This window comes from Typopeltis vanoorti, chromosome 3 (genome assembly GCF_054136105.1).
Source record: "Typopeltis vanoorti isolate ZY-2024b chromosome 3, IOZ_Tvanoo_1.0, whole genome shotgun sequence".
NCBI classification, from domain to species: Eukaryota; Metazoa; Arthropoda; class Arachnida; order Uropygi; family Thelyphonidae; genus Typopeltis; species Typopeltis vanoorti.
The window spans coordinates 30,515,262-30,540,619 of NC_143551.1; the positions used below are offsets into that span (position 1 = coordinate 30,515,262).

The window sequence follows — 25,358 nt, forward strand, 5'->3', positions numbered from 1 at the left end:
TTCCAAAGCGATCACACCTGAAAACATCGATGCAGTGCATGCCATGATCCTTGATGATAGATGAATACCAGCCAAAAACATTGCAAAGACTCTGGGGATATCCAGGGTACGAGTTGGGGTCATTATCCACCAAGATCTGGACATGCAAAAACTGTCAGCGAAGCGGTACCCAAATGTTTGAATGCCGACCAAAAGAGAGAACATGTGCTGTCATCTCAAGGGATTTTGGGTCATTTTGAGAAATCAGGTACACATCTTTTGGCTCATATTATGACTGTTGATGAAACATGGTTTCATCACTGTGACCCAGAGACTAAACAACAGTTCAATGGATTGAAACCAGAAGCTCCATTTCCAAAAAAAGTTTAGAACCCGAAAGTCATCAGGGGAGGTTCTTGCTATAGTCTCTTGGGGGTATGGATGGTGTAATCCTTACCAAGTACCTTAAAAAAGGTGAAACTGTTACAGAAGCAGTTTATACAACAGCTCTGAATCAATTGAAGGAGGTACTGAAGGAAAAACACCACGGGAAACTGAGCAGGTGCGTGTTGCTTTTGCAAGGCAATGCACCTGCTCACACTGCTCATGAAACCCAACAGACAATACACAACTTGGGCTTTCAATGTCTGCCTCACCCACCCTATTTGCCAGACCTGGCCCTATCTGACTATTTCCTATTCCTAAATTTAAAGAAACACTTAAAGGGAACAAAATTTACCACAGACGAAGTCATATCAGCAGCTGAGTTTGTGCAACAAGGGAAGGACTTTTTTTCTCAGAGCATTCCAAATAATTCAGCAGCATTGTAAGAAGTGTATAACACTTTGTGGGGAATATGTAGAATAATGTGTAAGTTACATGGTTCTACCTCAGTTCCTTAAGATATGGATGGTGTTTATCTCTCATGGTGATTATCACAACTTTTCAGTACACCCTTGTAGTAATGCATAACAGTGGAAACAGCATGCATCTTTGTCTTATGCTTGATTTTACACTGAATGATTGTCAGTTATAATAGCCACCTCATTCAGTTCTAACAGCTAACTTACAAATAAGTATAGGCTATATATATATATATATATTCTGTATAACATCTCATTCACCCTATATAACTATAGTGTTTTGAACAGCATTTCTCTTTGCACCTTTTCCAGATCTACAAAACTTAGTTTTTTGTTATATTTCTATGATTTCTCAACTGTTTTTCTTAAAGTAAAAAATTTGATTTTGATAATCTCTAACTGGTCCAAATTCAGCTTATTGTGCCCAGGTTTCTCTTACACAATTTTCGTGAGTGCTTCTTGAAGTATTCTGGCCTAATTGTTACCTGGAATTCACAATAGGAAAAATTCCTACTGTGAAAAATTGCAATTTTCACTTTATATATATAGATGGGTACTCTGAGAACTCTACCCCAGTCATCTTAAATTTGATCTTCTCACCACTGAATCGTGCAGTATTATATACTGTGAAGCTTTTATATTCCCATATTTGAGCATTTCTGGTTGTATGTTTTTTGTTTTTTTTCAGCCAAGTTAATTATTATTCATATACTAGGCCTTCAGTTTGAAGCATGTAAGAAATCCAAGGAAAGTTTCATTGATTTCTGAATATTTAACCTCAGAATTTAATGATTAAATCCTACATGGTCAAATAAGTACAATCTAATTTTTGGGAATCACATAACTAAAAAAAAGTCATTCTTGGAATCCTCAAATTTCTCAAAAACATGAATTCAGCATTTTTAATTCTTTGACAAAATAGACTTGAGATTGCAGAGACCAAAGTTAATAATGGAGTCTTTCAAGTGTTGATTAATTTTATTGATTGGGTGATGCCCAAGAGCAGTTAGACAAGTCAAATTTAAATCCAAGATACTGACATAAAAAATTATTGTTGGAAAGCATTACCAGTTTATTGAACTATTCAGAAAGTAAAAGTGAATCAAAATATGGATGCTTTTTACAATTTTTTGTCATGTGGGCATTCACAACTTGCTTTAGAATCAGGTTCATCCTTCTTTCCTTTGCCTTCTTGAAAAGTGAAATGTGTTATATTTTTTTGGATTATTCTTTTTCTTTCGGTTAATAACAGTTTTTTGTGCTACTTAATTTCACCCCTGCATTGTTTAAATAAATGGTGGATGTATTTGATTGGAGAAATTGGAAAATTTCTCCAATGTATACAGGGTGTACAGGATATGATAGTACTAAATGAAAAATTACATCATTACTAACTTCCTATCTACAATTTTCCTGCAAATCAGTCTATTACCTGTCAGCATTATCAGATCTTATAAGGCACTTTTTACTGTATCAATTCACCTATATCTTTGCTGTATCAATTCACCTCTGGGTCTTTTTCCTGCCAACTTGGCAGAGAAGACTTATTTTGCTAATCTTTCCTCTCCCATTCTGTTTAAGTGACCATACCCCTCTCCCCCCAGATTAGCTCTGGTAACGCATTCCTGGATGCTGACAATGTCAAGTTCTTTCCTAATATCCTCGTTTTTAATATGATATTGCCATTGATGCCGTCTATTCATGTCCCTAATCTTCTCAGGATTCTCATATCTGCGGTCTCTAGTCGTTGGTCAAGTGTTTTACTCCTGACCCAGCTCTCAGATCCATAACTTAAAATTGGCTTGAATACTGTCTTGTATACAGCTAATTTAGTGTTTTTGGCTAATTTCTCTCTTATTCCATATAAATTGATTCAGTTGACTTCCTACCATACCAGCTTTGTTGATTCTGTTGTCTATTTACATATTTAATTTACTATCTTCACTAAAAATCGTGCTTAAGTAGCTGAAATGTTTTACTTGTTCTATAGGTTCTCCATTCACTATGCAGTTGATATTTTCAATTCTTCTGCCTATTTTCATTGTCTTTTTAATGCTGACCTTCATACCATATCTATTACAAGAGTTATTCACTTTAGTCAGGGAATCTTGCAGACTTGTAGCAGATTTATTTAGAAGTATAACATTATCTGCATAAAGGAAAGGCTGAGATTAACATCTCCAATTTTGATATCAGTTTTAATACCACTTTCCTTCATAATGTGATCTATATAGATAATGAATAACAGAGTGAATAATGTACATCCTTGTCTGACACCAGATTTAACATTAAACCACCTTTCTGTCTGTACTTCCTTCAATTCTAACTGCTGACTTACAACTCAAATGAAGACGAAGTACTGCTTGATATAATGCTCCATTCACACCACACAACTGTAGCATTTTGAATAGCTTTTCTCTTGGCACCCTCTCATGTGTCTTTTCCAGATCTACAAAACTTAAATACAGATCTTTGTTATATTCCCATCATTTCTCAACTGTCTGTCGTAAAGTGAAAATCTGATCCTGACAGCTTCTATTTGGCCTGAATCTGGCTTGTTCTTCACCAAGCTTCTCTTCCATAATCCTTCTCAACCGTTTCTCAAGTATGCTTGCATGTATCTTACCAGGAACACTCAGTAGAGAAATACCTCTGTCGATTTTCATTTTGGTTTATATTAAACTAAAGTTTTGCTCTAACACGGTAGTTGTCTCCATAATTTTCCATAATGAAATACCTCTGTAATGCTCTCATTCATTTTTATTTCCCTTTTTATTATGGGTACTATGAGAGCTCTACTCCAATCATCTGGAATTCATCCTTTCTGAACTATGCAGTGCAACCACTGTAAGACCTTTATACCTCCATACTTGAACATTTCTGGTCGAATATCATCTACTCCTGCAGAGTTTCCACCTTTCAGGCTTTTCTACTTCAAGTATGAATATGTATTACTGACTGCATGCCTGGTCAGTTTTTCCTACCACTCTGCTGTCATCACTGCTTGTTCCATTTAGCAATTTTCGAAGTAATTACTCCATACTTCAAGGATATGACTTCAAGCCAGCCTGGTTGGCCAAGTGGTTAGCGTATCCGCTCCACAGCCAAAAGCCTGTGAGTTTGAATCCCGCCGTGGGCATAGATGTTTGTGATTGTCTGTGAAAATACTCGTGGTGGTGGGCTGTAGATGCCGTTGGTGTAGATGATGATTGCAGTTGCAGTTTGTTGTAGTTGGTGATTGAGTGGTAGAGTATGTGTCCTCCCTCGATGAGTCATTCGACTCCCTTTATCATCTTGGACCTTTATCATCTCTAATTCCTTTTACAGCACTCTTTCCTCCATTTCTGAGCTTCTTCAACACCTCCAAAATATCTTACCACCTTCTTGATGTTTATTTTCTATGTTCTTACTAAAGTCCGCCCATGACTTTTGTTTAGCTAGTTTTACACAGTGGTTAGCTTTCTTACATTTGTCTCTATATTCTCTAAGAGCACAAGCTGACATATTTGCCAGGAGCTTTTTATATGCTTTCTTCTTTTCTTTCACTGCCTCTGTAACTCCCTGTGTCTACCATGGAGTTCTGATTTTTCTATCCTTACAGACAACCTCACCACATGCCTCTCTGGCTGAATCAATCAATGTTTTCTTCACGGCTTGCCACTGAATCTCCAAGGTTTGGTTCCAGTTCTAAAACTCTTTAATTTTTTTCTTCAATCATGTTTTTGTATTTTAGTCTACATTTCACATCTGAGAGCTGCTCAACTTTTATACACTTTAAACTTTTCTTACATGTTCTTCTTTTCAGTATGAAATTCAATTTTATCCTGATCAAGACTAAATGGCGATCACTTCCAATTTCGAAATCCTCTGTACACTCTATCAACAATAACATAGTCAATGAGACTTTTTTTATTCCTTGCATCTTCTCTCCATGTGAATTTGTGTACATTTTTAATGTTGGAAGACGGTGTTAGTAATAACCAGTCCATGTCCTGAGCAGAAATCCAACAGGTGTTTGCCATTATTATTAGCTTTGCTCTTTTCTCCAAATTTTCCCAATATATTTTTCTATGTCTGACAATCATTTCCTACTCTGCTATTTAGATCCACAACGAGGACCAATTTTTCATTGTGTCAGTTGCTTTCTCTAAATCCTCAAAAAAATGCCTCCGCATCTACCTTAGTAGAACCTTCTGTGGGACCATAGGCACAAATATGTCTCATTATCCAGTTCCCCATTCTCATATTTGCCCACATCATGTGCACCACGAGAAGGTGAGGATTGGACATTAGGTGAGTAGCCCTGATCGGTTCTCCACATTCCTTTAAAGGCTATGTGGAGGCCTCCTCTCAGTTATATAGCTCTGACCCTTAAATTTTGACAATACCATATAAAAAGTAACTACAACAGTTAACATACATAAATCTGAAAGTTATTTAATATGAATTTTCAATCTTGTTTTTGGATTCTTTTCACACCTTCCAAACAGAATGACAATTGAAAATTATAGCGCATGTTATATCATGCGATAATATTTGATATTATTAGAGCTCACTCTGTAATTAGAATTTAAGGAAAAGATACTGAAATTATTACGAAATAATAAAAATTGGAGGATGGAGGATATTGAGCAGACAAAATTTTCAAATTTGTGCTATCATTGCTTTTCATATTGCACTATTGCACTTGGGTTTGAATACTTTCATAGATACTAATAACTTTTTAAGTGCTTTTCAGTTCAAGGTAAGATAACCAACCTCAAACAGAGGTGGTAGGGTTTTCCTCCTGGAAACTGGGTTTTTCATCCTGGGAAAACAGGCAAATCAGCTAGAAGAACGAATGCAATTGATAACCATAATATATGATGTAGATAGAATTAACCACTCTTTCAGAGTTTTAATTAGACTTCAAAAATAAGCCAGGTTACTTGGTTATGACAGGCTATTGAGCCTAACATGATAAGGAAAATAGGAACTAGATATCACAGACTACTTAGTCCAGATAATGGAAACCAAGAATTTCTTGTAACCTTTATTTATTGCATGCAGTAATGGAACATTGGAATCCACTATATGAAGGTATTTAAATTACCATTAAAATTTTTGATGGTATGCTACTGTTTTGATAAATTTATATAGACATAGTTAATTTGTTTTGCCCAAGAAATCTTTAATCTGAATAGCACTTTTAAACTAGGACAAAGATAACTGCCTTTGCCCTCCAGAACTTCAAGACCTTTTTAGTGTATGTCCTGTAATGCCATGGGGTCCAGATGTTGCAAGTATGGTACCTACCAATGAGAAAGGGTGGATCACTTTACAAGGATATCTTGCTCAGTGGACGTGAGTGTTTGCATCTTCAGTAACTTTCAGTTATTTGTGAAATAAATGCGATTGGAACATCGTATTATTCATTGCTGTAGATCGAGCTAATAATTTGCAATCTGCTGAATACATTAATACTGTTTACTTTTAGCCTACATGATAATTTTCTTTTTGATTTTACACAAATTATAATGAACGGTTTCAGTCAAAATCCCATATCAACAATGGTATTTTAAATAATTTACTACCCTAACAAACTTTCTGCTGAAACACACTGGTTCTTACTATTTTGTTGTAATGGGACTTCACTGTAAAAACTTATTTTGAGAGTGAATTCACTCAGTATTCTAGATTGTTGTGGTTATTGCTGCAGCACCAAAACTACATATGTATTTTGTATTTTTCTTGCTCTTATATATATATATATACACACTGTCCACTCAAAATATTATGACCATCATTCAAATAATTTTTGCAAGTTCCCATTTGCTGCCAAAATTGCTGCTGCCATGTGGTGGCATGGACTCCATGAGACCTTTAAATGTTGCAGCAGATATGTAGATAAACATAGTATGCATTAGAGTAAAGTTATAATGAATTAGGAATAGAATAAAGATATGGAAAGTAAAGATTAAGAATTGAATACAGATATAGAAGATATTACAATGGCTCAGAAATCCAAAAATATTACAATGCTACAGTAGCGACAGGATAAAATCCACAATAGTTAAAATAAGTAATAGTGGATTGGAACAGTTTTGGAAAATAAAGAACAGGCAAATATATAGAAAGTGTATATATATATATATGGATATTATTTCTGGGAAAACTCCCATGTTACTCCTCTTAACAAACTATTATATTTACGACTATTTTGCCTGCTTCTGTTTAGGAGTGCCCCTGTTTAAATGTCATTGGCTTTTTTACTCATGGATTCTAGTAGGGCATTGTAGATGTATATTTACCAATAAATATATGTAGCATAATGGAAGAGAAATTTACACATACCTATTTCTCTGTGTTGTGGCTTTTCTCCTTTCTGTGATGTCTAAACTACTATTTGTGTGTGTGGGGGGGGATAGGCAATGTGGGAGAATTAAATAGAAATGGAAAAAACCTAAACAGAAGCAGGGGCACTCCTAAACAGAAGCAGACAAAATAGTCATAAATATAATAGTGTGTATATATATATTTAGTGTAAGAAATTTTTTTAAGAACCAACTGTAAACGAATGCTGTTTCATTGTAATCATATGCTGTTAATTTCTCTTTATTTTAAGTGTCTTTATTTTTTTTCTATACCTTTTTATATACCTTTATTCTTAAAATATTTATCTTTATTCTAATTAGCTGTACGTGCTTTCTCTCTCTCTCGTAACCTTTCTCATTTACTCTACTTCGTACTATGCTTATCTACCCTTCGTGCTACGAGTATTATGCCTAAGATACTAGAAAATTTATTTAATTTAGACTGTGCCACTAATATCATTTAATTAGCATAAAACTCGATAATACGGCCAGCAGATTTCTCTCTCTCTAACACAGATTCCTTCAATAAAACTTTACACAAACAGTCGTGGTCTATTCTTTTACTTAACTTTACGCTTCGGCTATCTCACATAGTTTTCCACTCGCAAGTCCAATTTATTTAGGAACAGTGCAGTTGTAAAAATAAACAATCAGGCAGCACTCCTTTAGCAAAAAAAATCAAAACGCATTTTATTTACATTACTATAAAATATACATGAATTAAACAATAGGGAGAGTGCTTTCTCTATCCATCTATGAAAATTCTTTAGCACAAATTAGAACCTTTTTACTTCAACATTAATTAACTTCTTTAACTCACAATCTTATTTACTCTCCGCTTACAAATTCAACTTATTAAACTTCTAGTTTACTTGCAAAGAGGTTAGTTAACTCTCTGTTAAGTTATCTTTACAAATTTTATATCAACTTCCAGTATGCCAATCGGTTCTCTTAATGACAATTCTTACTACTATTGAACAATCTCTTAAAAGTCCATCTACTACCTACTATGAAAAGGAATATACAAAAGGTTTGAACTTACAAAAGATTCTGCATCGCACATTCAGTCAAAAGTCTTTCACTACAGTCTTATGGCATTTCTTTCATCTCAGATCTTGAGCTTCCTCAGGAATGTCTGGCTTCAGTAATATCTCATCGGGAAAATAGTGGGCTGTGGACTGCGACCGGCAAAAGGTTGTTCTCCCACGGTGAAAAAAAACTTCCGAGCGAAGCTGCTTCGGGTAATTTAAATCACCTTTTTTTCCTCTGCTTTGGCTTGCCGAAAATGCCTGGATGACTGCCGTTTCAAGTAGCTTGAACTCCTGCCTCTAAGAAACTGTAATTTTCACCAACTGTCTCTCTTATGGACTTCCGAATCTGTTCCCTCTCTCTGGCGATGACTGGAAGCCTTTCCTTCTTTGGCAACGTCTGGAAGCGGGGAGCTCTGTCTGTGGCCTAGAAGTCGTCTCTCTCTAGCGACGTCTCGAACTGGGAAGCCTCCTATGCTTGGCTCTGTCCCTTTTTATTATGCCTTCTCTGAGACCTCGCACTAAGTTTGTAAACCCCCAAAGAACTCGGCATGACTCTTTCATCTTCTTTCTAGTTCGGCCCGCTTTCTGTTCTCCTCTGCTTTCTTTTGATTGTAAGTTGCCGGCCATCGAAAAGTTGTTTGAACCTTTCTGACTGACTTCAGGGGTGTTTACGTGCAGAGCTTGTAAGCCTTTCTCATACACACAAAATTTCATAAACAACCTTTCTCATGCCGCCACGTAGATCTATTGCATACAGCTCTGGCGGCAAAACATTACCTTTGTTTTTACACAGTAAAGGTGCACTCTAAAATATTCTTATTAAAGGAATATATACAGTTAACTTCCAAAGGGTTATTTAAAAAAATATCTAGTACAAAATATACAGAGATAAGTTATTTTTACAACATTCTCATGAGACTTGACCTCTGTAAAAAATCGATGTAAAGCACTTTGGTATTTTTAAGCTACATCAAGATTTTACACCATGTTTACATCTGGAAGTCACTGTTACATTCAGTGAACCACACTGTATTGATACTTGCAACATGTCATCTCTCCAGATGGCAGCTGTGCCATCTTGGAACACATTTACGGGGGGGATAGATGTACCTAATCAGCTACAATGAATAGAAATGGCTTTCTTTGGCTGATCAGGTACAGTTCTGTGGGTATCAGGATACAACAGATTCCCAGAAAAACATCTTCTATAACTGCCTCTTGTCTGTTTCAGTAAGATCATGACTTGGGTGATTCCTTTCCCAAGGTTTTTCACCTGCCCCTTCATCTTCCATCCACACAGATAGCTGGAAACAAGAGTCATCTGAGAAGTTCACTTTTACACATTCCTATTTAAAGCAAATCATGCATGGTTTGGAATAGCATTAAAAATAGAACTTTGATTAAACCAACTTTGGCATAAGAAGACAGCACTGACAGTAAAGGTGCATCTAACAAACTCATGGGAAATTTTAATGTACTTGACTAAGGTTATTTACATTTCCATATATTCAACTTTTCAAAGACTGTCCTCTTTACTGTATGCATATGTATCTTTACTGGATACATATGCATTTTCATATGTATCCAGTAAAGCTGTATATATGGAGAGCTCATATGGAGGAGGCACATTGGATTGTAGTCTGGAAAACATTGCCATTTGTCTCCTGGTTAAATTCCATAGGCAGGCCTTCCACATCTTTTTCTTTTATGAATTTGCAATAAGGCAGAGCCACTTGCATTCACCACTAGCATCGATGAGTGTTTCAGTGCTCACTGTTGGCTGACATCTGCTGTTCTGTCCATTATCTTTCCACTCTTGGAACACCTGAACTACACTACTCTGCAAACAGCCTACAATATTGGTAGTGTCTTGGATATTGTCACTCTTCCACCATTATCCTAGATTCATTATACTGAATCTAGTGAATACACATAGCCATAGTAGTAATAACAAATTATTTAATGATACATAAGAGCACACAAACATTTCAGACTGAAACTTACTGTCCATTTTCAGCATAAACATTTCACAAGGCAGAATATTGACAGTGTTATTGTGGTTACAATTATTTACCTGATCTGTGTTACAGGTTTCTATGAAAATATACCAAAAAAACAGAGTTTTTCTCTTTATTATTTATATATGAATAGGTAATTTAGACTGTCTTCAAATAACTTTTCTTTATGAAACTGTCTTTTGTATTTTTATAATTAGAGCTTATATTCCATTTCAGCAATTTATTTTGTTTCCAATAAGAGAAAAAGAATAAATCTTAAATTTTTCATGTAGTCTCATACAGATTACACCAAAGAGAAAAAGAGATACAGCAAAAAAATTCTGTGAATGTGTGTTACCCTCTCAATAGATCACACTCATATACAAATGTGCATCACATCAAAATATGCACAAAACTTCCTAAAATTGATTTAGCTAAGAGAGGAAATTTTACTGCTTCTCGAAATAACCTGCTGAAGTTCAGGTGGTTTGCAGTTGCACATATAGATACGAGAAAGATGTGTTGGCAGATTTGTGAAGCGGAACAGACCATGTTTTCTTATCTGAAAGAAGAAGATATAAGTTCCTTTATCCATCCCTCTTCACAAATCATGCACAGTGGAATAGAATTAAAAATAGAACTTTGATTAAACCAACTTTGGCATAGAGAGACAGCACTGATAGTAAAGGTGCAGCTAACAAACTTATGGGAAAATTTAATCTACTTGACTAAGGTTATTTGCATTTCCATATATTCAACTTTTCAAAAACTGGACTCTGTTGGATGAAGTTTCCCCAAAAGCATATACATTATGAAAAATGAACACAAGCTTCCATGATACAAGGTGCTGAAGGATTGTTCCTATCTTCAGTTCTTCTGATGTTAGGTTTATTCCTCTTCTTCTAGGTTGAACTGGAGCTTGTTTCAGTAGCTGACTGTTCACCAGGCACTGCTCCAGCTGGTATGAAATCTCATGTTGTGCTGCCATCATATGTATTTGTCATTTAAGCCAATAGAGAGTACAATTTGGTTGGTTATGTCTCAAATTGCCAGCCCATACTTGTTTGTTCAGTATCCAATAGACACCTATTGATGATGTGCACCACGTGAAGGTGAGAATTGGACATTAGGTCAAGAAGCCCCAGTTGGTTCTCTGCATTCCTGAAAGGTGATGTGGAGGTTGCCTCCCATTTATTTGGTCTTGACCCTTGATTGACTCCTGTTTCCATTTATTTCCTTTTTATTATCATTTCAAATGGCCTCTCCACTTGAAGTTCTAATATGGTGGTCCATTCCACCATATAACATAATATAACGGTCTATATTTTTTGTTCCCTTTAATTTCTTTTTGCTTCTGTTATCACAAAGGAACTGGAATGACAGACAAAGTATGACAAAGGAACTGGAATTACTAAAACTAAAAACCAAATATATTAATAAAGCCATACTTCTTAGATTTCGCAGGACTATTTTTCCTAGTCCAATATTCCTGATCTTTTTTTCCCCCCTTATCCCTTCCTGTTCATAATCCATTGTTTCTGTCCAGTGAATTTTCCAGTTGAGGCATCTGAGTCAAAGAGACTTTACTTGATAAGGTAACCTGTGTTGTGCCAAATACCTTAACCAGGAGAACTAGGATGTATCTCTTAGTCTGGCACATACCACTTTTGAGGTCATTGGTGCATGCAAATTTCCTTATCATGTCAAGGTAGAGATCCATTAAGAAGGGTATAGTTGTCTTCAGGTGTTGATTATGTTTTATTAAGTAGGTTCCCCCCCCCCCCCCCCAAAAAAAAAGTTTATTTAAATATGTCAAGTTTTTTAAATCAAAGTGTGATTTTCAGTTGCATTTATATTAACATACATATTTTCTTGAAAAAGAAAAGGTCATCACAAAAACTTTTTTTTTTTTTACATATTCTTTGTTATAATGCCATTTCTACTGTTTTATTATAAGTCACATAAAGTGACATTTAGTAATTTAAGGTTTAAATAAGGATTAAATCTTTATTTAATTGGGTGCTTTTTCAAAATCTATAATGGAATGTTGATAGATTGGATGTTCTTTTTTTTTATTACTAATTTTTGAAGCTACATCTATACATAAAACACTCGTTTCTAAAAAAACCTTCTGAGTATTTTGTAAGAGTCTTACCTGTTCTATGTTTTGCACCCCTAGAATTTTTAGGATCATCTTCATTATTATTATTATTTTATAATAATAGAATTATTGCTGTTGGTTTTTCCATAGATTTATGTTCCTTTATATAGGTTTCTTATATAAGTAATTACTTATATAAGAAAACTATTAAAGATAATTCATAAGGCTGCCTCCGAAATACTTGGAAATTATGATGGAAATTAATATTTCATATATATATATATATATATATATATATATATTATTAACATCTGACCTCCATAGAGTCAGAGATTCATGGTGGGAGGTACACACTATCTCACACAACTGTGCCTTAAACTGATTCAATTTACAACACACTCAGGCAATGCATTCCACTCTTCAACCTGCTTCTCACTATGCTCACACCTTTCTAATACCCCCTCTCCCATTCTATGAAAAATCTCTTCATGTCAGCCAATAACAATCCCTGACTAGTTTACCCCCCCCCCCATAGTGGTTTGTCCTTTGCAACCTTTGCTAGAGTCTTATATAGTGGCATCATTGCCATTATCCAGTGTGATGTCTTCATAACTTTGATCCATGAATTCAAGTCCTTGTTCATTACCAGTCCAGATCTCCATCTCCTTTAGAGTCCCCACCCCCAAAAGTGTATACTTTGCATCGTATCATTGCTTACCAAATTCCAAAACATTACACTTTGCAACACTGAACTGACAATTCCACTTACCTGTCTATTCATGCAATCTATTCAAGTACTCTTGTAAGGTCATAACCTCTGCTTGATTCTGCCTAATTCCTCTCCCCAATTTTTCATCATCTGCAAACAACTTCATATCATTAGTTAAACCCATACCAATATCATTAATGTATAAATTGAACAATAATGGTCCCAAAACTGACACCTGCAGCACACCACTAATGACTTTCCTCTTTCAGGATACTGCACCTGCATATACAACTTTCTGATACTTATCTGACATCAAGTCTGTTTCAGTTTGTTGTGTGGCAGTCTACCAAAAGCTTTTGCAAAATCTAAGTATACTACGGTATATATATATATATATATATATATATATGTATATGTATATGCATGCATTTCCCTTGAAGTATGGAGTAATTACTTTGAAAAACTGCTAAATGAAACAAGCAGTGATGACAGCACAGTGGTAAAAAAAACTGACCAGGCATGCAGTCAGGAATACATATCCATACTTGAAGTAGAAAAAGCCATCAAAGGCTTGAAATGTGGAAAGGCGCAGGGGTAGATGATATTCGACCAGAAATGCTGAAGTATGGTATTATAAGAGTCTTACAGTGGCTGCACTGCATAGTTCAGAAAGCCTGGACAGAGGGACGAATTCCCGATGATTGGAGTAGAGCTCTCATAGTACACATATATATAAAAAAGGGAAATAAAACTGAATGTGAGAATTATAGAGGTATTTTCCTACTGAGTGTTCCTGGCAAGATCTATGCACGTATACTTCAGAAACGGTTGAGAAGAATTGTGGAAGAAAAGCTTGGTGAAGAACAAGCTGGATTCAGGCCATATAGAGGCTGTCAGGATCAGATCTTCACTTGACGACAACTAGTCGAGAAAGCATGGGAATATAACAAAGATCTGTATTTAAGTTTTGTCGATTTGGAAAAGGCATACAACAAGGTGCCAAGAGAGAAGCTATTCAATTCATTACAGTTATATGGTGTCAATGGGGCATTATATCAAGCAATACTTAGTCTGTATTTGAGTTGTAAGTCAGCAGTTAGAATTGAAGGAAGTACAGGAAGATGGTTTAATGTTAAATCTGGTGTGAGACAAGGATGTACATTATCCCCTCTGTTATTCATTATCTATATGGATCACATTATGAAGGAAAGTGGTATTAAACCTGATATCAAAATTGCAGATGTTAATGTCAGCTCTTTGTTTTATGCAGATGATGTATTACTTCTAAATAAATCCGCTACAAGTCTGCAAGATTCTCTGACTAAATTGAATAACTGTTGTAATAGATATGGTATGAAGGTCAGCAATAACAAGACAAAGATAATTAAAATAGGCAGAAGCATTGAAAATATCAGCTGCATTGTGAATGGAGAACCTATAGAACAAGTAAAACATTTCAGCTACTTAGGCACGATTTTTACAGAAGATGGTAAATTAAGTATAGAAATAGACAACAGAATCAGGAAAGCTGGTATGGTAGGAAGTCAACTGAATAAATTTATATGGAATAAGAGAGAAATTAGTTAAAACACTAAATTAAATGTATACAAGACAGTGTTCAAACTTATTTTAACTTATGGATCTGAGAGCTGGGTCAGAAGGAAAAGACTTGACCAAAGACTAGAGAGACCACAGATATGAGAGTCCTGAAAAAGATTAGAGGCATGAACAGATGGCATCAATGGCAATATCATATTAAAAATGAGGATATTAGGAAAGAACTTGACATTGTCGGCATCCAGGAATGCATTAGCAGAGCTAATCTCAGGTGGTATGGTCACTTAAACAGAATGAGTAAGGAAAGATTAGCCAAACAAGTGTTCTTGGCAGGAAAAAGACCCAGAGGAAGACCAAGATATAGGTGGATTGATATGGTAAAAAGTGTCTTAGAAGATAGATAGATATATAAATATAAGATCTGACAATGTTGTAGCTTTGACAAGTAACAGACTGATTTGGAGGAAAATTGTAGATAGGAAGTTAGTAATGATGTAATTTTTTTCATGTAGTACTATCATATCCTGTACACCCCTTGAGGGTACATGGCAGGAATTTGATGATGATGATGATAAAATCTTCTCCACTACTTCCTCATTCCCAGAAAATCTAGGTAACCGGACACAAGTGAGCACTGTAATCCAGGATACAGGGTAATGTATCCTGGATTACATTAACAAGCAGAATAAAACTTCTTTATTCTGCTTATTAATGTGTTCTTCAATAACCAAGTAATCCTGTGAGACACCTTGGTATGGTAGGAAGTCAACTGAATAAATTTATATGGAATATAAATTTATTCAGTTGACTTTAGTGATATGTCCTCTAAACTTTATCTCTCTATATACTACTACCCTTAAATACCTAACTTCTTGGAGTTCATTTCCATCAATGTGATACACAGCTTATAATCTTTGTTTCCCAAAATGTGAAATACATTGCAGTTGATCTAAAATTTAGAAAGAGAGAGAGAGAAAAACCTTTGTGAGATTCTTTGAGCCCTGCAAGGTTTATGACTATGTGGCATGTATTGATATGAATGCAAAGTGTTTTAGCTATAATGCATGAAGAATAAGAAAAAAGTTAATAATTATGTATGTGCTATATATTTGACTAACAACATTCTTTTAAATGTGTCAAGGCATTTCCCAAAATGCCCTTACACCACTTGACTCACTGGTTTACTTTCTATTTGTTACGTCTTTTGTGCAAAGTACTTCTTTTTTGCTTTTCTCACATTATGCTATTAATTTTTTGGTAGGCTAACAACTGCTCTTGATGTTCAAAGAACAATGGAATACCTAGCATATATGGGATATATGAGTAGTCCAGAAGATAGCCAGTTATCAGCAGTTTTAGGTTTGTAAGTTTTTTAGTGTACATATATGGTCTGTAATTAGTGTAAATATTCTCATATCAATTTTAACACTGTTCTGTGTTGAAATGATTTTACCTCTCTCAACACAGTGAAAATAATCCTTTCCCTCATAGTTACACAGTGATCAGCATTCATTATTAAAAATTATGGAATCAACTACAGGGTTGTTTGTTAGTAAAACTTCAGTTTAATATAAATCAAAATAATCACCCGATGTTTCAACCTTCATATCAAGGTCATCATCTGGAGTATACACATATATACAAAGAAACAATCTACATGGTGTGCTAAAATCACAGTAATTTGGTCAACTGTTAAAACCACTGCCCTGACCTCTGGTGGAAAAAAAAACTTACTACATCAAAGCTAGAGTTTTGTTATTATTATTATTATCTATTTGGTTATAAATCATTAAGAGATATATTAAGCTAGTGAGCAACATGCCCTCACATAATTACTCACATAAATTAGAACAAAACAGTATAGATGGTGGCCTATAAAAGCTGAAAATATTGCTTAGTCCTAAAGTAAAGGTTTGCTGGAAAACTTGAACTTAAGTGGGCTGAATGAGTGCCATCCAAATTTTTGGGATTTTTATGCCACCATTGTTAAGATTAGGATGGTCGATCTCCATAGCTCAGTCAGTATAGTTGAAGCCTTTTGGTCAGAAAGACCTGGGTTTGATTCCCGTTAATTCCACAAGGAACCTTTATCTGGGCTTTTTAGACTAAAGGTGAGTTAGCCAGTCTCATACAGAGGTAGGGGGTTTCCCCACCCAGAAACTCTGGTTTTTTTGTCCCCCAAAACAGCCAAACCAACCTGTGGACACACCGGGAGGTATAAGGCTTAGACGCCTTATCCTTGCTAGGGTAGTGGTTAAGTGAATAGAAAATCCTCTCTTTGAATCCTAGATGTAAGGAGAGGCTTGCTTTACCAGAATTGTTAAATTTAATGTTTTGGTTGTATTTTTTTTTTACAAATAGGAACTGTGCATCCAGTTTCACCAATATAAAGTAAGTTATAGGTGAAATGGATATGATATACTCCTGGGTGGGCCAGTGGGGAGGAGGGGAGGATCCTTAGAGGAGTTGAATATGTTATTTTAATTTTATAGGTGGTTTAAAAGCAGCATTAAGATTGTAATGTAGAATTCTATTTATTTTATATGATAACCATTTAATTTATGGGATAGCTATGGTTTTACTGTGATCTATGCATTTTTTGATGAAGTTTTATGAAGAACTTTATTGATGGTATTTTTGCTATAGCCATTATTTATAAATGTATTGCTAATAATTTGTAATTCTTGTTTAAGAGCTTGTTCATCACAGCAAATTATTATAGCTCTGTTTTTGAGGGGCATTAATGACTCCAAGTTTTTGTGAAAGGTGGTGATAAGAGTTAGCCTTTATATATATTGGCTGGGATATGTAGGCTTGCAGTAAACAGTGAAGAATAGGCTTCCCAAGGGAAGACGCATGGCCAATTTATCCAGGAAAGGAAAAGAAGTGAGTTTTGATTTTCAGTTTCAATAGTAAATTGTATGCACTCATGTTGTTTCAGGTGGCTGAGGAAGATGTTTTAAAGTTTGGCGGCTATGTGGCCAGATACCGAAATATCATTATTTGCCCACAAAAACTAAACTAAACGAAACTGTATGTTTTAAATGAAAGGAATCTAGAAAATAGCCTACCAACTCCCTGAATGTTGACACTAATTTCTTGGTAGGTGATAATTTAGGGAATCACCACTATTCCCCCAATTTTTACTAGTGAACAGTGAAAATAAAGAAAATATCATGCCTTGAATTCCTTTATTTTTCCACTTGCAGAACCTGCAGCACATCAGTGCACTCGCTATGTGTGTGAGAGCAAAATTTTGGAGAGGAGTCTATTCATATCTGGTTATAGAGAGATTGGTGAGAACTAGAATACAGAAGGTTGATCGCAGCAGCAGTAGTCTCTTTAGTTGTCAGCATGGGTTTTTTAAAGAGAGATCGTGTTTTACTAACTTATTATGTTCTATAACAAAGTGTCAAATGTCTTGGACAAGGGAGATGCATATAGTGTGGTATACTTAGGTTTTGCAAAAGTTTTTGATAGACTGACACACACACACAACAAGCTGTTAAATAAACTAAAAGGGATGCAATTGAATAATGGACTAGTGACTTGGATCGGTAACTGGATGTCAAATAGATATCAGAAAGTTGTATGTGGGGGTGTAGTATCATGAAAGAGGAAGGCCTCTAATGGTGTGCTGCAGATGTCTTTTCTGAGACCATTGACATTTAATATCAATGATATTTGGATGGGTATATAGTATGCCTGTACTTGATAGAACCGGATCTGGCAGATTGCCAAGAATAGTCAATTCATGCTGAAGGGGAGAAAGGAATGAAGGGGTCACCAACACATGAAATCACGTGCTTTATACATAAAATTTTCCAACTGTTATACAAACAAAATAGTTACCACTTTAAAAACTACAATATTCATAAAAGAAAACTTCAATTTCCAACGTCTAATAATAAACAAATGGAGAATCCATTCCGATAATAGGTTATCAACCTGTCCCACAAGACAGATTGATAACCTATTATCGGAATGGATTCTCCTTCTTCTGACATGTGCAGAAATGTCGAAGGGTCTCACATCTGTGGGCATACTTAACTATTTGTGGATGATGCAAAATTTAGGAAAGCAATGCAGAGTACTATCAGGATCAGAAGGTTTCTTAGTATCTAGATTATCAATTTATGATCCTTCTGGTTAATAACAACAGGAAGCATATACAATGCACGATTTCTGGGCATCTGTGTAAAAGTTGAGGGGGGGGGGGAGAATGATGCCAAGAAGCCAGCTTTATCCTTAAGTATTGTTATAGTAGTGTCATCAGTAAGGGGTGGGGGAGATAGAGAGAGGACATTCAAATCATCTAAGAAACCAACTTCACTGTTTGGATAGGACCACTACTGTGCTTAAAGAAATCATATAGAGTAAAATAATAAATTTAGTTTAATCCTTTATCCAAGTGTAAGCAAACAAAGTTTGCTCCTTAAAATATCTTCAGGACTGAGGTAAGGTGGTGCAATTCCGAGCAAAGGTGGACCAAGCTCTCAGTATCCCTTAATGCATAGCAGCATACATGTCCGCAAGGAGACGTGCTTTTCATTATGGGAGATACTGAGACAAGGAGTGATAAGAGCTTGGTCCACCTTTGCTCAGAGTCGCCTGGTGTTGCACCACCTTACCTCAGTCCTGAAAATATTTTCAGGCGCAAACTTTGTTTGCTTACACTTGGATAAAGGATTAAACTAAATTTATTATAGTCTAACCAAGTGCAAAATAAACTTCCATCATATAGAGTAATTTGGACAGCACAATATTTGAGGTGTACAATGGCGGTGTTAAAAAAAAAAAAAACTCGGATAGGGATAGAAAAAACACTAGACCTTCTGCTCTGGGGAACAAAACATGACTCTTTCTTGGAAGGAAACAATCATAAAGTATATGCAACTTTTTAGCAAGTTGAAAGTTCTCTACAGACAAGTACAGTTGCATTTTTTCAAATGCTTTCAGATGTTTTTCAGTTGCTCATTCGTTTATTTTTATATTGAATGATATTTAAAAAAAAGTAGTTCCAAAGTGATGTTTAAAACAATCAGGATTTACTGCAGTAAATTCTCTAGAAATGGTTTTTATCTTTGGTCTGTTGATTGTGTAAGTCTTAAATAAATATTGACATATTCCTGACAGTTACTTCATGCATTTATGAAAGTCTGTCATAAATTATAATTAATTTTACAATAAGTTAAAACTTGTTTATAGAAAATTACAATTATGTATATATCATCATTTCTCCTATAACATGGTATGTGTGTTCCTAAAATCGCTGCATTATAGAACTTCATGTAATAAAAAGAACAGAACTTACGGAAAAAATAGGGTTGCGGGCAGAACACTCAAAACCTTTAATCTCGTAAGTAATACTATACTCAAAAAAATATTACAGTTTATTGATTTTTTCAGAATTCTTGTACCATAAATATAAGACAACATGAAAACATAAGGATAATGATGAATAAAGTATTGAACTTTAATGGCCGGATATTCAACCTGAAAATTATAGTTCATCATCAGTGGGTATAGGCTAGTGAAATACTGAGCAGAACAACGAACAGTGGATTATTTAAGACAGCAAGAACCACTTGGTGGTGTAAATAGAATAACATAAATTGTTCACAATTTTCAATAAGATGATTTTAATCAGCTACATTTGTGTTGTGATGCATTGAGAGAACATGCGGTCTTGTCATACTTGGTGCAGTAGGATGATAATTTTCCCTGACTTGATTATATCACATTACTTTTGCTTTTTTTAAAAAAAAGGAAGACTTGGAATGCAGTTCGTGCCTTTTATGTAATGAACTTTTACATGTTAAGATTTTCATCACTTGTTTCTGGTTGATTGTACATTTCACTTGTCAGTTTCACAAAGCCATATGCGTAAATAAATAAATAAGGCGAGGCCATCATTCCGATTCAAGTTTGAATGATGGAGTAAGACTTTGGTGCTCTCATTTTTTTATTATCCTACACACTAGAGGTACAAGAACCTATAGCACATCAGCACCATGAGTCTAGTGTAGATGAGACTTGAGAAAGAGGAAACCTATTGACATTCTTCTTAAAGAGCTGTAGGTTGAAATTGTTCAGAAATACATCATGAGGAAGGCTGCTCCAGAGGAAGATAGAATCAATGAGGAAGAGGAAAAGCAGGTTGATTAGTTTGCAGTTGTACTGTAAAGGAATATTGGACAGCAGCTGCTCTTCTTTAACTGGTCTCCCAGCAAGTGGAAGAATGATGCTTGCCAATAACTGGAGCAGTTAACATGAAATACCCGTAGAAGAGACATAGAGCTGAAACATTACATCTGATAGAGGTTGAAGTGAGCCTGTGAGGAAAGGGTCATTAGGAATTAAAAGATGCTTATAACCAGGGCTCCAGAAATACAACTTAAATCTACTAACCACAGAAAAATCTTACTCACCTAAGGTATCTCTGGTCTGCTTTATATATAAATATTGTAATAGATGTTTAAAAGAAGAAAAAACAACAACTAAATGTTATGTTGACAAAACAAAGTAATGCTTTCTTTAATTCTCACTGCAAATTACACATAATTATACAGAAATATGGTTTCCTTTAATGTGGGTTTAAAATGTATGCCACAACACATCTCATCACAACTCAGTTTGTATTTTCTTTCATTCATTGCTCATAATGGAGGGTGAATTTATATAAATTACCCATAAATAATAATTTAACAGGAATGACAATAAAATTCATGAAAATAAAGTCAGTGGCACTTGATGTGGAGCCAGACTCGCTTTTCACAATGAACTCAGTCACATGATCGGGTCTTTGCAAGAAAATTGTATTTTTTAAATAACAATATTAAAAATAATCTACATTATATAAAATTTTCAAGCATTTAATTACACTATGCTAATTCATATTGTGAGCTGTGAAAATAAGCTTAGGACAATACTATATTACAATTGTGCACCTACTTAAGAGGTAATGGTGTTGGAAGAATAAGATATATAGATGTACTACTACTACAGTATTTAATTTGATTCTGCCAATTTTACTTTTTGGATTTATAATTATAGATTTATTTTGCTAATGAAATTATGAGAAAAGCACAATTAATTGTCTTTAAATAACAGATTGTCCACTACATATGCCATGCATACAGTATACACATGTAGGGTTAATATTGAACTGAAATAACCTCCATGTACTGTAAATTAAAATAATTCAAATATATCTGGGGGAAATGTCACTTTAGCAAATCAAGGGTTTTTCAGTTATTGGTACATTGGTAAATAGTGAAGTAATAACAACACTAATCATTACATCATTACAGTAATAACAATCAGTAATACTAATCATTACAGTGCTCTTAGAGAATATAGAGACAAATGCAAGAATGCTAAACACTGTGTAAAACTAGCTAAACAAAAGTCATGGGAGGACTTTGGCAAGAATATAGAAAATAAATATCAAGAAGGTGGCAAAATATTCTGGAGGTTGTTGAAGAAGCTTAGGAATGGAGGAAAGAGTGCTGTAAAAGGAATTAGAGATGATAAAGGTGACATGAAAATGGGAGAAAAAGATATCCTTGAAGTATGGAGTAATTACTTTGAAAAACTGCTAAATGAAACAAGCAGTGATGATAGCACAGCAGTGGTAAAAAACACTGACCAGGCATGCAGTCAGGAATACATATCCATACTTGAAGTAGAAAAAGCCATCAAAGGCTTGAAATGTGGAAAGGCAGCAGGAGTAGATGATATTCGACCAGAAATGCTGAAGTATGGTGGTATAAGAGTCTTACAGTGGCTGCACTGCATAGTTCAGAAAGCCTGGACAGAGCAATGAATTCCCAATGATTGGAGTAGAGCTCTCATAGTACCCATATCTACCACACTCTATTGTAGATAGTATAAACAGTCCCACATACAAACTTGCTAAACATTTAGCTAAATTACTAGGCACTCTCACAAATAATTCTCCCTCCTTTGTTAAAAATTCTGTTCATCTAAAAAGTACCGTATATGTCAGATTATAAGACGACTCTCAAATACTACAGAAAACCCTTCAAAATCATGGATCGTCTTATATGGCGAGTATAAAAAGGGAAGCTTAATTTCTTGGACGAACATTTAGGTAGTTACAAAACATCATTATATAAGAAAATAGGCAGTGTTTATAAACAAATCATATTAATTTTTTGTTACATAAATTTATTTAAAGTATTACAATAGATGTATGTCTTAAAAAAAAATAATTATTAACCTCAATGTTAATTTTTTGTTAATTTGTTCTGTTAATCATGTTAATTTTCTTCATCATCTGTTGAAAATAGTTCTTCAGATTCATTGTTTAAATTATCGTCATATGGATCCCAGTTCGAATCCGGTGAATTGATTTCATTTTCATCGCCATCAGTGTCCCACAAAGATCATCTTCCATACCATCCATAAGATTAGAGATATATACCACACTTTTTAAATGATTTTATTACAGTCTCTACTTTTACTTTATTCCATGCTTTGATCACAAAATTGCACAACATATCAAGTGATGCAGCGTGCATAGATCCACCATTTGTAAAATGTTTATTCACCAGTCAGCATCCAATTATTCCACTCTTCTCACATGTGATCTTTAAATGGTTTGTTCAAGCAGACGTCTAGTGGTTGCAATATAGAAGTTAAATCACCTGGCATAAAGCAATTTTTGTGTTATTTTTTTCTAGAAGACTTTTAGTATTCTCAGTTAACTATGAAACATATCCCATACTAATAAACTGCGTTTCTTCATTATACCGCCTGATTGCATGTTCTGCACATTATTTATCCATAATTTCACACTATTTTTGTCCATCCATCCTTTTTAGCGAAAATGTACAAAAACACCTGAAGGAAATTTTATCTTAAGTTTAGTTTTACATTTGAAGATGATCATTGGTTTTAACTTGGTTCCATCAGCCAAACATAACAACACAACCGTAAACCTTGTTTTTCCTTGACCTGTACTTCAAACTAACACACTCTTACTACCTTTAGCACTGTTTTATTGCTTAACATATCAAAGCTCATAGGAGTTTCATCCATATTTCCAATATTTGACAATAGAAATTTATGTTCTTGTCTCAACTGAATAATAAATTTATGGAAACTGGTAAGTTTGTGGTCAAGATCTGCTGGTAGTTTTTGAGCAATTTTCGTTTTTGTCGTATTACCAGATTTTGTCTGTTCATAAAACAATTACACCATCCTGAAGTAGCTTGAAATTCTATACTTTCATCCGGATTCAATCTTGACCACTTTAGTGCATATGCTCTAATTGTATTTCTTGTAAGATAACCATTCTGCCTTTGTTCGAATACCCATTCTGCAACGTGATTTTCCAGTTGCGACCATCGGTTGATCTCCGTTCTCATCACACATTTTTTCTTTGGCAATTTTTTTAAAATGTCTTCTTTCTTCCTCCATTCTCTTACCATCATCTCGGTTATGTCAAACTTTCTTGCAGCAGCACAGTTATTAGTTTGCTTTGCCATTTCAATTACCCTTATTTTAAATCGATACTTTCTTTGTTTTGTTGCTGATTCCATGATTTTAAATGATAACAATTTTAATAATCCTAAAATTTAAAAAAAAATGCAAAATTAATAATTAATTAAAATTGGGGATATTAACTTTTAATTAGGGTAATTCGCATAAATACTAAATCTATGTTATGCAAAAATATAACGGATATGCATAGATATAAAAATAACGGATATAACAACAATACCTAACATTGCATTAATACAAGAAAGAAGAAATTGGGGGGGGGGGGGTCGTCTTAAACAACCGACATAAGCTTAAAACCTAAAAACAGCCTAAAAGCCTCATCTTATACACCTGCATATACGGTATATTAATTCTTCAAAAACTATATCTTAAAAAGTTCAGATGTAATGATCATCATCATCAAATTCCTGCCATGTACCCTCAAGGGGTGTACAGGATATGATAGTACTACATGAAAAAAAAATTACATCATTATTAATTTCCTATCTACAATTTTCCTCCAAATCAGTCTGTTACTTGTCAAGACTCCAACATTATCAGATCTTATATTTCTATTGTCTAAAGCCCTTTGTACCGTATCAATCCACCTATATCTTGGTTTTCCTCTGGGTCGTTTTGCTGCTAACCTGGCAGAGAACACTTGTTTTGCTAATCTTTCCTTGCCCATTCTGTTTAAGTGACCATACCACCTGAGATTAGCTGTGCTAACGCATTCCTGAATGCTGACAATGTCAAGTTCTTTCCTAATATCCTCGTTTTTAATATGATAATGCCATCTGTTCACGCTCTGTTCAATTTTCTATTTTCTTGCCAAAGTCCTCCCATGACTTTTGTTTAGCTAGTTTTACACACTGTTTAGCTTTCTTACATTTGTCTCTGTATTCTGTAAGAGTAAAAGCTGACTTATTTGCCAGGAACTTTTGATATGCTTTCTTCTTTTCCTTCACTGCCTCTTTAACTTCCTGTGTCCACCAGGGAGTTCTGATTTTTTTATCCTTGCACACAACCTCACCACAAGCCTCTCTGGCAGAATCAATCAATGTTTCCTTCAGAGTTTGCCACTGAATCTCCATGGTTTGATTCCTGTTCTCAAACTCTTTCATTTTCTTTTCAATAATATTTCTGTATTTTAGTCTACAGTTCACATCTGAGAGCTGCTCAACTTTTATTCGCTTTAAAACTTTCTTACATGTTATTCTTTTCAATATGAAATTCAATTTTATCCTGCTCAAGACTA

The 25,358-nt window shown here is 34.7% G+C and overlaps 1 protein-coding gene across 5 annotated transcripts in view; it reads left to right on the forward strand.

Annotated features, from left to right (window-relative positions):
* Miro (mitochondrial Rho GTPase) overlaps positions 1-25,358 on the forward strand; it is a 439,377-nt gene that overhangs the window by 240,245 nt on the left and 173,774 nt on the right. For all 5 annotated transcript variants that reach the window (XR_016550640.1, XM_090415513.1, XM_090415514.1 and 2 more), the window contains exons 14-15: positions 6,040-6,185; positions 15,852-15,949. Coding sequence is in view for 4 of the 5 variants with exons in the window: in XM_090415513.1 (XP_090271639.1) it covers positions 6,040-6,185; positions 15,852-15,949 (244 nt within the window). In the remaining variant the exon portion in view is untranslated. The remainder of the gene's footprint in view (positions 1-6,039; positions 6,186-15,851; positions 15,950-25,358) is intronic.